This window comes from Pteropus alecto, unplaced genomic scaffold (genome assembly GCF_000325575.1).
Source record: "Pteropus alecto unplaced genomic scaffold, ASM32557v1 scaffold134, whole genome shotgun sequence".
NCBI lineage: Eukaryota > Metazoa > Chordata > Mammalia > Chiroptera > Pteropodidae > Pteropus > Pteropus alecto.
Genome location: NW_006436283.1, coordinates 5,378,990 through 5,393,278, shown reverse-complemented (window position 1 = coordinate 5,393,278; position 14,289 = coordinate 5,378,990). Strand labels below are relative to the sequence as shown.

The window sequence follows — 14,289 nt, the reverse complement described above, 5'->3', positions numbered from 1 at the left end:
AACCGCTGCCCCGGGATGGAAAGGGGCAACGGTCTGTCTCTCCTTCGGCATCCACCGGCCTTAGCCACAGTAGGGCGTGGGGCAAAGGGCGAGCACAGAGGCAGGGCTTTGCGGGAGATTTTCAAATGAATTATTACAGGAAAGAGGGTAAGAGGCAGGGCACAGCAGAGTGGGTGGGAGGGTGGCCGCCCTGAGCCCACTTGCCCCCAAAGGGCTGTGTTTTGTCAGGAGGGGGTCCCTCTTGCATCACTGGTTCTGGGGTGTGGAGAAAGCACTGGGCTGGGTGGGGGCAGGCCATGGTCCCAGGGACATGGCGGTGTGTAGCCAGGGCCCCTCAAGGGCTGGAGCCTGAGGGCCAGGGGCGAGATGGGGACAGAGAGGACAGAGAAGGCGGTGGGAGGAGGGGGAGGGCAGAGAAACTATGGGAAGGGAAGTGGGGAGACTCCCTTCCTGTGCCTCTCAGGGGTTTTCACCTCTCCTCACACAGTCTGCAGTCTGCTCGGGTTTATTCCTGGGGTATTTACAGCCTTTTTGGTTGTTTTGCTTATACATGGCGATTCTATTTGCTAACGAGCTGTCTGTCGCGAAGCCGTGACTTTTCGTGAATGCATTTGGAAACGGGCATCTTCTTAACTCTGCTTTATCTACTGACCTCCTCAGTGCTGTGTCTTCACGACCCACCTGCATCAGGAGCCGGCGCCTCCTTCCTGATCTGTTTGTCTAGGTTCTTTCTCTCACGGATCATGGGCTGGTGCGGGCAGAATGGTGCCCAGGACTGAGGTGGCACGGTCATCCGTGCCTTGTCCCTGACTAGGGCAGGTGTCTCGCATTTATCGTTAAGTGTGAAGAAGGTGTTTGTTTGCTGGTATCTATTTACGAAAGGTTTTTGAAAACAACAGCAATAAGCTCTTTTTCAATTATCTATGAAGATAATTATATTTTTCTCCTTTGAACTATTAAGGTGGTAAATTATAGTAAGACATGAGGGCAGATTTTAGTCTCAATATACGTATTAATGCTGACTTCACGAAAAGAATTTCCTGTTTCTGTGTTGTCTGCGAAAGCTTAAATGCAGTTAGAATTGTCTATTCTTCGAAGGTTTAAGAGAACTAACTTGTGAAACTGTCTGGATTTTAGGCCTTATTTTTTTTGGAAAGGAAAGAACTTTTCTCTTTCCTTTTTTTTTCTGTTTACACTCCCCCCTCCAGCTTCATCGAGCTATAATTAACAAATAAAAATTGCCTTTTTTTTTTTTTTTTACGGTGTACATGTGATGTTTTGCTACCTGGGTGCAGAGTGAAATGATCACCACCTCGCTTCCCATAGTTATCATTGTAAAGAGCTCCATGGTAAAAGTCATCATCATTGGTCTACATGAAAAAACATGGATTTCTGGGTTAATATTGGTAATTTATGGGGTTTTTTTTAGAAAAATCATCAGTTTCATCCGAGTTTACCGCCGTATTTGTCGAGACTTACGAAGCGCCCTGGTTATTTTTGTCTCTAGTCATGTCCGTGCATCTTCTCCTTTCCCCCTGATCTGGCTGCCCACGTAGAGAGAGTAACAGAGAGCAAACGTCTGTGTTATTGTTTGTCTCCTCTGAAAGAAAAAAAAATCTGTTTTTCAATGTGTACACTAATTCCACTGTTTTTCTGTTTCCTCATTTACTGATTTCTGCTCTGACTTTAGTCTTTCTTTCCTCCCAGGCTGGGCGCGTTTGTGTGTGTTCGTCTCCTGACATTCTGAGTTGGAGGATTCACTCATTTCTCTGAGATTTAGGACGACAGAGGAATATTCTGGTGGAAGGGTATCGGTGAGCACTCAGGTCCCGGAGTAGTCTCCAGTCTCCTGTGTCCCTGGTCAGCGGCAAGGGGGTGGTGATAAGGATCGAACAGGTCAAGGCATTGAGAAGCCAAACTGGGAGGATTGTGCATAAGTGTCATTGTCCCAGCTAAGTGGGGATGTAACAGAATGCAGGTTTTCTGACACCTCCCTATCTCTAAGTTATAACAACTCCTTCACAGGGGTGAAAACTTTTGAGAGAAGTGATGACATTTTCTCACCTAAGATTTCAGATGTGGGATGTCCTAAGAAAGGTGGTTTCCTTTTGTCTCAGAAAGAGAGACAGACAGACAGACAGACAGACAGAGACAGAGACAGAAAGACGGAGAGAGACAGATTAAGGTTCTGGTGGGGATCTTTCTTCCTGTGTCCTCACATGATCTTTTCTCTGGAGAAGAGATAGATGAGAGAGAGAGACAGACAGACAGACAGACAGACAGACAGACAGAGGCAGAGAGAGGCAGACAGAGGCAGAGAGAGGCAGAGAGAGACAGAGACAGAGAGAGGCAGAGAGAGAAATCTTGGGTGAAGGAGGCTGAAACACACACTGGTTTTTTAAGCACCGGTCTGTGTCAGTTTTAGTGATTTGTTTTTCTAGATCACAGCTTCATGCAGATTCACACGCTTATCTGTAGGGAATTTCTGCAAAGTGCCATCTTGATTCCTTTAACTTTTTCTGTGTCTGTGGTTATTTTCTCTTTTCCTTTCGTAATTCGTCTAGAAAAAGGATTATCTATTTTTATTAGACCGAAGCATATGAAATTCTTGGTTTCTTGGTCCAAACCAGTTGGATATCAGCAGTTTCTTATGGTTCAACCCGATATTATTTGCCAGGCATTTTACACCCTTGATCTCACTCAGTGTCCCCGAACGCCACATGAGGCCTACCAACTGTCACCACTTGACAGGTGAAATACTCGAGACTCAGAGAGGTTAAGTAACCTGCCCCAGAACACACAGCTGCTACATCCTAGAGCAGAGACTTAAACCCAGGTTCCTCTGATGCTCTTGCTCATCTCCTTGACTGTCACTGAGCATCTAAATAAACGCCGGATGTGTGAGGTCAGGGCTTGAGAAAGCCTCCTCTGCGGGACATCTGCTCACCCAGCCAGGAGTGGAAGTCCAGATGGGCCCCCTGCGGATAGACTGATGGGAGCTTGCGGTCAGCTTTGGGCCTAGAGCTGGGGTGGGGAAGGGACTCACGCTGAAGTATTTCTTGAGGGCCTACTATGCACCAGGCACGTGAAGACACCGAAGAGGGAGGGAGGCCCCCGTCCTCCCAGAGCTTGCATCTGAGTCTCCCACAGTCTTCAAGTGAGTGCATTTAAGAACCGGATAAAGCAAGTCAAATTAAGAATTTCGAACTCTAGGAAAAGAGAGTCAACTCCCTCCCCCCCCCCACCCCCCGGTTTGGGGGCCTGGTCACAGAATTACAAGGGTGGTGAGCAGCTGAGCACACAAGTGCCCACGGCAGGGGATGCCTCCTCTGTGTGGTGGCCAGCGTCAGGGTCGCACACAGCCCTTCGCTCTCCCAGCTGTGTCTCTGAGAACTGTTTGGGAAAATGCGGACATAAATCTTGGAAACAAAAGAAGAGCTTCCTTGCAAATAAAGTCTACAGGAGCCGGGCAAACTGAAGTAAGATAGGATGAAATGAAGGTCTTCATCAGGAACCTTTGTGTGAGTGTGGATGATTTTTACCCACACAATTCACCAGGCGTGGCCACTGTTTCTGAGAACCGTTCTTGCAGCCTTCTCGCTGCCCTCATATTCCCTTGGTGGGAACGGCCCGGTATGTGAGCAGTTCTTCAAGTCCCTGAGATGCTCGGGGGGCGGGGCGCTCTGGGGAGAGCAGGATGCTTGGGGGGAAGTCCTTCTGGTCCTGAAGGTTTAGGGAGGCCCCTGGTTTGTGAGGGGTGGGAAGGGCGGCAGGGAAGGAGGTTGGAGTCTGGAGCAAAGGGCTCCTGTGATCAAAATCTCAGGGCGACAGAGAGGGAGGGGAGGACACTCCAATGCGACCTGGCCGATGGGGGGAAACTGGTGAGAAATGGAGGGAATTTACGGGGTGGGGATCTCCAAGGCACCCCCAGCCTGGGCCCATCTAGTGAGGAGCTGGAACTCGGCTGTGTCTTCCAGGTTCTTTGTCTCTGAGTGGCCCCAGCACCGTGGAGGGCACCGTGGGGGCGTCCCTGACCGTGCAGTGTCGCTACGAAAAGAAGTTCACAGAAAATATCAAATACTGGAGAAAAGAGAAATATTGGATCTTCTGGGATACTGTGCTGACCACAGAGTCAGAGAGGAAAGGCCACGTGTCCATCAGGGACCATCCGGCGAACCTCACCTTCACTGTGACCTTGGAGAACCTCGCAAAGGATGATGAAGGCACATACGAGTGTGGGATCGATGTACCACTGGCTCAGGACCCCACCTCCAAGGTCGTGGTGTCTGTGTTTCCAGGTGAGCTGTGTTTCCAGCCTTGTACTAGATCCAGGCTGCCTGACGAGTCTGAGGTCAGAGTAGCCGAGGCAGGAGCAGGAATCAGATCAGTGTGTGTGTGTGCGTGCGCGTGTGTGTGCGTGCGTGCGTGCGTGCGTGTGTGTGTGAGAGAGAGAGAGAGAGAGAGTGCGCGCCAGTCCGGGAGGCTTTTCGAAGTAAGAGGACAGAGTTTTTTGAATAGTGTGTGTGGGCGAGAGCGCGTGTGTGTGCGTGCGTGCGTGCGTGCGTGTGTGTGTGAGAGAGAGAGAGAGAGAGAGTGCGCGCCAGTCCGGGAGGCTTCCTGGAGGAGCTGGCTCCTCTGCTCAGTCTTCAGGGATAAGAAGGTGCTTGTCAGGTGAAGGTGAGGCCAACATAGCGGAGCGCACAAGGAGAGGGAGGAGAGGAGATGCCGTGGGTCAGCCCCACACAAGCCCGAGCCGCGTCGGGGAGGGCTGGGAGCTGAACCGAGGCGGCCTTAAGTGGGAGCTCTAACGAGCGATGCGTCAGATTTGCAGTGAAGCAGACATCTCTGACAGGCAGCATGTGGCTGTTAGTTGGAAGGGGACAAGACGGGGTGTGGAGGTGACTTACGGCAGCGGTCCCCCAACCTTCGTGGCACCAGGGACCAGTGCTCCTATGAGCATCTAACGCCTGATGAGCTGAGGCGGAGCTGAGGCGGTGATGCTGGCGCTGGGGAGCGGCTGCAAATCCAGGTGAAGCTTCGCTCGTTTGCCCACCGCTCACCTCCTGCTGTGCAGCCTGGTCCCCAACAGGCCACAGACTAGTACCGGTCGGTGGCCCGGGTGTTGGGGACCCTGACTTTGGGGCTCCCCGGAGGGCTATGACTCTCCTTGGCAGAGTGGAATCAGAACTGTGCGGGGGGGTGTACCTGCATCCTGTTAGGAAATCCTCTCTCGGCCTCGGGGAGACTTCGGCCCCAGGCTCCTCCGTCCTGCCCACATCTTGACTGAGGATTTTGTGTGAAATCAAACCAAAAAGGTATGGGCGAGTAGTGGGAGAGTCAGAAGAGAGATCACCGGTCTGATTTGCGTGTCTACAGCAGCACCAGCATCTACCACCTACAAGTCACCTACGACTGTCACCAGTGCCAAGACCTCCGCAGTCACAACTGAAATTCCAACTGAGCCCACAGCTTTGCCTGTAGTGAACGTCACCTACACCGCAAACAGCCAGAAGGACCTCCAGCAGAACCAGGACTGGAGGTAAGGTTCCCTAGTCCCCGCGTCCTGGATGTGGCCCTTCTCCTTAGAGGAGCTTGAGGGACCTCCCTCCACCCCCAGCTGTGTGGGCCTGTGGGGGGTGGGAGTCACACTCCTTTGCACCAGGCCCAGGCCAGAATCCTCAGCCTGCATCTCCTAGCTTGATCTGTTAAGGCCACGCTGGACCTGCCCTGGGCTCCATGAGAACGTTCTTGGAGAGAAGCTGGGGAGTAAATAGAAGGAAAGTAACATTTAACAAGAAGTGATGACATCCCACTAAATGACTTATGTGAGTGTCCTCATAAGCCCTCACTACAACCTCTACCGTTATCACTCTCCTGTACAGATGAGTAAACTGAGGCTCGGAGAAGTTAAATCGATTAATGCCAGGTCACGTAGCTACAAGAAGCAGGCTGGGCTTCCCACCCAGGGTTACGCAATTCCAAAATCTTAGGTTCTTCCCGCTAAATAGTTATTCTTGACCTTTCTGGGGGTCTCAAATCCCAGGAGAATCTGGCAGCGTTTATAGAATGTCTCCCTAGAAAGACGCATGGTGTCCTGAACCGTTCCCGGGGTTCCTGACTCCCCATTCTGACACCGCCTGGCGTATCGCAATTCATTTCCAGCACTGACACCTGCAGGTAGCACAGACCCCACGGGTTACGGGCTCAGTCCCATAAAACCACATGACTTTGCATTTCAGAGCCTTTGGGGATACCCAGGCAAGGGCATTGTGCTTCTGACCAACTAGGTCCAAATCTGGAGGCTCCTATAAGCCCCTTGGGTTTGATAATTGGTTAGGTCGCTGATAGAAAGAAGGCAAGAAAAGGCTGAAGTGCTATTCTTATGATTACAGTTTTAGAACAAAGAACCAACAAGTGAAGAGACACGTAGGATGGAGTCTGGGAGGGTCCTGAAGGCAAAACTTTCAAGCCCTCTCTCAGCGGGCTTGGGTTCAGGGATCATCAGTCTCCTGGGACGGTGATGTATTCACCTACCGCGAAGCTCTTCCAAGCTTCGGTGTCCAGAGTTTTTATTTGGGTTTCATTACATAGACACGATTGGTTGAATCACTGGTCATATGATTGAACTCAATTCCCAGCCCTGCGCCACTCCCTGAAGGACAGGCTGGTTCGGAGCCCTAATCACGTGGTTGGTCCCCTGGTGACCAGCCCCCATCCTGAGTCACCTCCTCTCTTAGCATAATCTTGTGTGTGATGCAAGGGGCTCATAATAACAAGGAGAATCGCAAGTGTTTAGGGTACATATATCTTTCCAAGTAAGAGTCTCCCAGGAGCCAGGGGGCGAAGGGCAGTCAGATTCTTCACTCCACAACGACCCTTCCACAGGCTTCCTTTTAACCCACGTGACAATCTTCATATCAGACGATGTCAAATGCAGGCCCCGAACACATCACTTCCAGAAAGCGACTCTGCAGATACACACATGGCGAGCAGAGCTAGGTTCTGTGGGGCCTTAAGCCTGTACCGTTTTGTGGGGAGAGGAGGTGCACCTTTAAAAGATGAGAACATTAGAATGCAAGGTAGGCATGAAAGAAGCACGTGAGGGCCCCAACCCTAACTCATGTCGGCTTCCCATAAGTCGGCTGCTGCTCAGCCACAGGTGCAGCGGTGGAGGTACAAGGTGACTCTTTGCGATTGTGTTTTTTTTAGTGTTTGTCATTGTAAAAGACTTGGGGAAATGCCCATTAAAAAAAAAAAAGAGTTCGATAAATAATGGTCCGTCCATGCTGTGGAATACTATGCAGCTATAGAAAAGAGCGAGGGACTTCTATATGCTGACATGGAAAGCTCTCCAAGAGGTACCGTTAAGCAAAAAGCTAGTATTTATCCTTTGCCTCCTTTGCGTGATAACGGGAGGGAAATAATGTGAACTCGTATTTTCTCATATCCGAATAAAGAGTCTCTGGAAGGTTCTTAAGGATAATATGTGTTGGGGCGGGGAAAAGTGGATAGGTGGGGATTGTGTAGAAAGGAGATTTTATCCTGTTTCTTTTTAATTAAAGTTATTGGGATAACATCGTTTATTAACATTATATATAAATTTCAGGTGTACGACTTCATGATATCTGCAGACTTTATTGTGTGCTCACCACCCAAAGTCTATTCTCTTTCCGTCACCATGTTTTGATCCCCTTTATCCTCCCAAATCTCCCCACCTCCCTAACCTCTGCTAACCACCATTCTGTATCTGCGAGTTTGGTTTTTGTTTGCTTGTGTGTTCGATTTTGTTCGTCGCTTCCTGTTTTGTATCCCACATGAGTGAAATCCTATGGCGCCTGTCCGTTTCCGTCTGAATTATTTCCCTTAGCAGAATACTCTCAAGGTCCAACCATGTTGTCTCAAATGGCAATATTCTATCGTTCGTTTATGGCTAGATAGTATTACACTGTATATATGTGCTACATCTTTTCTTTACTCAGTCATCTGTCAAAGGACCTTTGGGTTATTTCCATGTCTTAGCTATTGTGAATAATACTGCAATGAACGTGGGGGTACCTATATCTTTACAAATAAGAGTCTTCAATTTGGGGAGGTAGCCACCCAGAAGAGGAATTGCTGGGTCATATGGTAGCTCTATTCTTAAATTTTTGAGGAAACGACATGGTTTCCGTTTTCTGCAGTGGCTACGCCAATGTCCATTTCCCACCAAGGGTGCACAAGAGTTCCCTTTTCTTCACGTCCTTGCCAGCTCTTGCTATGTCTTGTCTTATTGATGATAAATAGCCATTCTAACAGGTGCGAGGTGGTGCCTCGTCCTGGTTTTGATTTGCATTTCTCTTGTAACTAGTGATATTCGGCACCTTTTCATATATCTGTTGGCCAGTTGTATATCTTCCTTGGAATTTTTTTTTAAATGTGACCTTATCTATCTATTGAAACAAAGGAGGTGAGGCAGGTCCCCTGTTCCACCTGCCCTATCCTGTGTCCGTCCTCCAGGCTCTATGTGCTGCTCTCGTTGTTAGCAATTCTGCTGCTTCTGTTGGGGGGCACCTCACTGCTGGCCTGGAGCAGGAGATGGACCAGAGGTGAGTTTGATCGGGGTGGGCGGGCCCTGACCACATCCTGTCACTTTCAAAGCTCTGTGTCCTTGCCCCCAAAATGAATATCAAATGTATGTCCTCAGACTGCAGATCGGATGATTCTAGGGGCCAGACCCTGAGCGGTGACCCCAGTATGGTAGGGACAGATTGTGGGAGGCAGCTCTCTGGAAGGTGGCCTTTCCCACGGTGGGGCCCCGTGAAGCAGTGTGCCCCATCTGTTTAAAACCCTTCCATGACCTCCCACATCCTCAAAAGTCCAGGCCCCTACAGGACAGTCACGGCCCTGAACAGTCTGGCCTGGCCCACCCCTCCCCCCACCCTCGCGCCCTGAAAGACAGCTGTTCCCACCTTCTTGTCACTTGCGGAGAGCCATGACCTAGGCGAGTCTCACCTTCTGTGTTCTCTCTGGGCACCTGGAGCGCTTCCCGTACCTCTCCCTGACTCACTCCTGGTGGGCCCAAAAGGCTGCCATCAGAATTCCTTTCCTCTTTAGGGGACCTTTTCCTGGCCCCCAAAGACTGGATTGGGGGCCCCTCCTGGGCGTACTTCTGAACCTCTGCCATCGTAGCCCTTTCTGCCCCAGATGGGTACCACCTTCTTCCCGGCCTGCCGCCCGCCAGCCCGTGCAACTCCTTAGCATCGGGACCGTGGCTCGAGAAGGCACACGATCCGTGCTCGTTAAATTAATATCTCCAGCTGCAACAGCCCCCCCAGGAAGCTGCTGTGGTCCAGCTGCTCTCCTGTGAGCTCAGATTAAAAGTGAGAACATGTAGGGGGCACCCAGCACCCGGTCTGGCACCAATAAACACTTGACATGTGAATTAAGTAAATAGAAGAGCAGAGAACAGATGATGCCATGACTTTCTTGTTGCTGGCTGGAGGCCAACGGACACCTGTAGGAGCGTGGATTTCTGCAGGAGATGGAGCGTGAGCCCGATGTTCCCTTCCTGGGCCAAGAGATCTTGATTCCCCGAGCAGCGGGTTCTCCAAGGAATTTTTGTCTAGACTTTTAAAGTGAGATTGGGGTGAGCAAAGAGGAGGTTACCCTCTTCACAGCTGCAGGGTTTATTGGGAGCCGGTTCATGCTGGGGGCCGGGACAGTGTGTGGGGAGGACTTCTGCCTCATGCCCTCACCGCCAGCCCCCCCAACACCCCCGACCCCTCCCTGGGGCCCAGCCTGCCTATCACGGCTCAGGCCGTTAGGAAAGGGATCAGGTATCTGCACGTCTGAGCTCGATGTATGTAAAGAAAATCATATCCTTTTCCTCATCTGCCGCTCCCACATCACTTGACGCCTTTCCAACGTCAGCAGACACTTGAGCGCTGCCTACCTCATGGGGATTTCCCAGCCTGGGTTCTTGCAAAATCTGTGGGTCTCAGTGATTTCATCCAGAAAGCTTCCCTCTTAAAAAAGAGAAATGAGATTGTTGTAGAAAATTCAAAAGTAAATAAAAGCACAAAGGAGGAAATAAACCCCCATAATACATGAAAACTTAAAGCTCGCACCACCCGGAGGAGACCAGCCACTGCCGTTTGAGGTATGTCCTTCTGCCTCTTTTCGATGCCGATTTATGCACATGTGATTTCTTAAAATGTTTGCTTCATACCATTATTTCTCTTTGAAACCTATTTTTCTTGCACTTACCATATTATATCATCTACCCTGCTAGTAAATGTTCTTCTGAAAATCCCTGACTGTGAGCTCACCGGCAGGCGGGTGGACTACGCCGTCTGAACTGCTCCTCTGAGGGGACAGGCTTTCTGCCGGAATATTCTGCCTCTTCCTCCCCTGGCTTTCAAATCTCAGCTTCTGTCTCCCGACCAAGTCTGGGCTCTCTTCCCATCCATCGTCCCTCAGCCCACGCTCATTCATTCATTCGTGTGTTCGGAGCAGCTACTGTGCGCCAGGCCCTGTGCTGGACGCTGGGGGACCCTGTCGTAGACCGAGGTCCACCATCCAGCTGGCTACCGCCGAACTTTCTCCAGGCCACTGCCTTCCCCGGCGATGCGCTGCCATCTCTTCCCGGCCACCCCTGCCGTCCTCCCCACCAGAACCCCCGTCCCAGCCGAGGGGGAGGGTGGCATGGAGCCCGCACGCGGCATCCGACACAGGACGCGTTCACACCCCAGAGCACCTGGACTGAGCGGGCTCAGCAAACACTTCTCGTGATCTCGTGTCTCCGACTGTGGGTGTCTCACCTTGGACTTTGGGGATCCCTGAGGGCCCACAGTGTCTCTCCCTGTGACAGCGGGCTCTGGGCATCCTGGCTGTGTGTGCATCACCCGATGCCCATCAGCTCCTGGGGCCCGGGTTGGCAGGGCCAGGGGGCCCTGAACTGTGATCCCTCTGAGCCACTGGGCCTTCTGCGTGTGAGGGACAGACCCTCAGGCCAGGGGTCAGAGCAGATGGGACCCCAGTGACTTTTCACGACTTTTGATGCAGTTCTAGGTCTTTGCAAGGACAGTTTCTTTTCTTTCGTTTTTTTTTTAATTAAAAACTTTTTTAGGGCTTGTTAAAACACAGATGGCTGAACCACGTCTCCAGCGTTTCTGATTCAGTATGTCTGGGGTGGAGGCCTGCGGATCTGCATGTGTGTGTGTCGGGGGCGGGGTGGGTATAAAAGCACATGACGTAACATTTGCCTTCCTAACCATTTTTGAGTTTACAGGGCGGTAGTGTTCAGCGTCCTCACCGTGCTGTGAAAAAGGTCTCGCGTCTCTTGCATCTTGCCAACAGGTCCTCTCCGACAGGCGTTCTGTCTCTCCTGCTTTCTCCCACTTGGGACTATTCTCCACGAGTGACCGTTTTGAGAACTAGCTTTGTCTGCCACTCCCCCCAAGCCGAGCCCACTAGTTCATTTGTTCACTTATTCACTCACTCACTCACGCATTCATTCATTGTGTCATTTACTAATTCACTCAGTCAACAACCCCTTGAGTTCCGGCTGCACTGCAGACCTGAGGTGATAGGTCCCCAAGGCTGACGTCTCTAGGGAAAGGCCTTGGTCCAGGTGGACGGCAGGGAGCCCCATCCCTGCCCTGTCCTGGGATTCAGCCTCCTCACTGTCCTCTTGTCTCCTTAGCTGGTGGGAATCCAGAGCCACCGCAGAATCCCAGGCAGGTAAGAAAAGGAGGAGTGTCAGGTGGCCGGGTGGGGACACAGGGACGTTGGGGGCTGCACGACAATGTACCGGCTGCCGAGGGCTCGGGTGGATCACAGATGGGTGGAGCAGGGTGCTCGCCCGAAGCAGGAAGAATGTGTCTGGGAGAGCTGGTCACTGGGTCTTGTCTCGAGCTCTGGCCAGTTCGTCCCCTCCGCCCAGGGAAAGTGGAACGAGGGAGGGTCCTCCCAGCTCCGTCACCCAGAGAGACCTGAGGGTCGGGCGGGAGGGGAGCAGGGCGGGAAAGCTGGGGCTGGAGCACCCAGAGCACGACAGGAAGGGGAGGCGTCTGCAGAGAAGCGGAGACAGAGGCGGGTGTGGGCTGGACCACGGAGAGGCCCCGTGGACAGCCAGCCAAACCCGCCCTCCGGCCCACCGCAGGGTCCCCAGCAGACCGAGCCCTGCTATGCCAACCTGGAGCTGCAGACACAGCGTCTGTGGGCCGAGCCTGAGTGGCCCAGGCAGGCGGAGGCGGAGTACAGCACAGTGGTGAGTGTCGGGGCCGGTTCCCGGCGTGGGGACACCGGGCCGTGCCAGGTGCGTCACCTTAGGGGGTGGTGCTTTGGTGATTTCGTGTCTCTCCAGGACAGCACCGCACAGAAAATGAGACAGGTGCCGATTTTGCCAGCACATGGCGTCATTGTGACTGGGGGTTGGGAGTGGACGGGGGGAGGTGGAGGGGCTATTGGAATAGCCAGTGAACATGGCCTTGATAGCCAATAAAGTAAAGCTTTTGTTACGCACCTACTGTGTGCCATAGACCCAGTGTTAAAACCTGTGATTTCTCACTGTGCTGGTCCCAGCATCTCTGTGGTATCGAGGCTGCTTTTCCGTTTTTTATCAATGACCTGCTACAGGCAGAGCCACTGTTAAGTGGAATAATGGGAGAGACTGCACAGGGTCGTGACCCACCCGTGAGTGGAGTTCAGGCAGGGGCGGGGCCCACTGGGCGGAGAAGATGGGCCTGAGCCAAGGCCCGGGGCTCTGTGCCATGGCCGACCAGGTGGGGTGGAGGCAGGCGGGCAGGATTTCGGGGCCCAGTCCTCACGGGAGAAGGAGGCCAGGACAGTGGGGAAGGCTGCGGTGCTCCCTGGGGAGCCTCCCCAGGGCCCCCTGGGTGTCCCCCCATCCTAAGCTGGGGTGTGCTTCCCTCCCTTCTCCCTGAGTCCCGGGTCTCTCTCTCTGCAGGGCGCCCCCAGGGAAGAGCTTCACTACAGCTCGATAGTAGTCAACAACCAGAGTCAGGATTCTAAGGACACAGTTCCCCACCAGAGGCCCCCGCCGCAGAATCCAGTATACAGCGTGATCAGGAGGACATAGGCTGTGCCTCTGGCCTTGCCACCTGGAAGCCTCCATGGGCCACAGGAAGCCCAAGGCTGGCCCCCCTCACCCTCACCCACTCTCCCCTCAGCCCATTCCCCTCAGCGGCAACCGGCAAGGCAGCTGGGCACCTGCGGCTTGTGCCTCTGGCCCCGTCAGCCCCTCTGGCTTCACTGGGGACAAGCGGGGATGGGGTGCTGGTGCAGACCTGCAGGAATCGCTCCCACCCTGCTGGCCCTCGTCACATCTTCCGTCTTTCTGCTTCATTCTGGCTCTGTGTGGAGGGCGGGACCTCAGTCCTATGGGACCCCAGGAACAGACGTGGCTTATGTGGGATGTTGCCTCCGAAAAGCTTTGTGCATCGAGACCCTGTGGAGGTGTCTGGGGTTCCTGGCGGGGGCGGGGGGTCGGGGGGGCAGGAGAACTGGCAGAGAGCCAGGAAAATGCAAAGGCACGGAGATTGGGCCCCCTCAGCTCAGACAAAGGGACTGAGGCTGGAGAGAGGCGAGGCTTGCCCGCGGCGCCAGGACCAGCTGTGGGCAGCTGGTTCTGGACTCGTAGACAGGTTTATTTTTGATATATGAAACATCAATAAAGTTTGAAATATCCTAAGAGAGAAGAAAATTACTTAAACAATGCCTGCGAGGTGTCTGCCATCCTGTATTAAAGCGATCTCTTGGCTTTGATCCCAAATGAACACACAGACGTTGGGAGGGCCTAGTGGGGTTGGGGACAACGTGAGGACGTCATCATTGAGTGACAGAGGACCAATCACAGCTGATTCTCTCTGTACCGGAGGACTCGGCAGGGATTTCTGTCGAGGGGACCCCGATTTCAGTTCCTTTAGGAATACACCCAGGAGTGAAATTGCTGGATCATATGGTCCAATTTTTAATTTTTTTAAGGAACTGCTATACTGTTTTCTACTGCAGCTGTCGCGTTTCACATTCTCACCAACTGTAAAACGAGATTTCATGTTTCTTCACGCCCTCACCAACATTTATTTCCTGTTGTGGTTTTTTGTTTGTTTGTTTGTTTTGATCTTTCATAGTAGCCATCCTAATGGTTACGAGGTGGTATCTAATTATAGCTTTGATTTTCATTTCCCCAATAATTGGTGAGGTTGAGCACCTTTTCATATGCTTATTGGCCATTTGTATGTCTTCTTTGAGGAGCTGTCTAGTCAAGTCCTTTGCCCATTTTTGAAT

The 14,289-nt window shown here is 52.3% G+C and overlaps 1 protein-coding gene across 1 annotated transcript in view; it reads left to right on the top strand.

Moving 5' to 3' along the window:
- CD300A (CD300a molecule) overlaps positions 1 to 13,669 on the top strand; it is a 13,919-nt gene extending 250 nt beyond the window's left edge. Inside the window, exons 2-7 of the mRNA XM_006912407.2 lie at positions 3,978 to 4,298; positions 5,377 to 5,539; positions 8,497 to 8,585; positions 11,684 to 11,721; positions 12,143 to 12,250; positions 12,950 to 13,669. Coding sequence (XP_006912469.1) covers positions 3,978 to 4,298; positions 5,377 to 5,539; positions 8,497 to 8,585; positions 11,684 to 11,721; positions 12,143 to 12,250; positions 12,950 to 13,081 — 851 coding nt within the window. The 3' untranslated portion in view covers positions 13,082 to 13,669. The remainder of the gene's footprint in view (positions 1 to 3,977; positions 4,299 to 5,376; positions 5,540 to 8,496; positions 8,586 to 11,683; positions 11,722 to 12,142; positions 12,251 to 12,949) is intronic.
- The last annotated feature ends 620 nt before the right edge of the window (positions 13,670 to 14,289 follow it).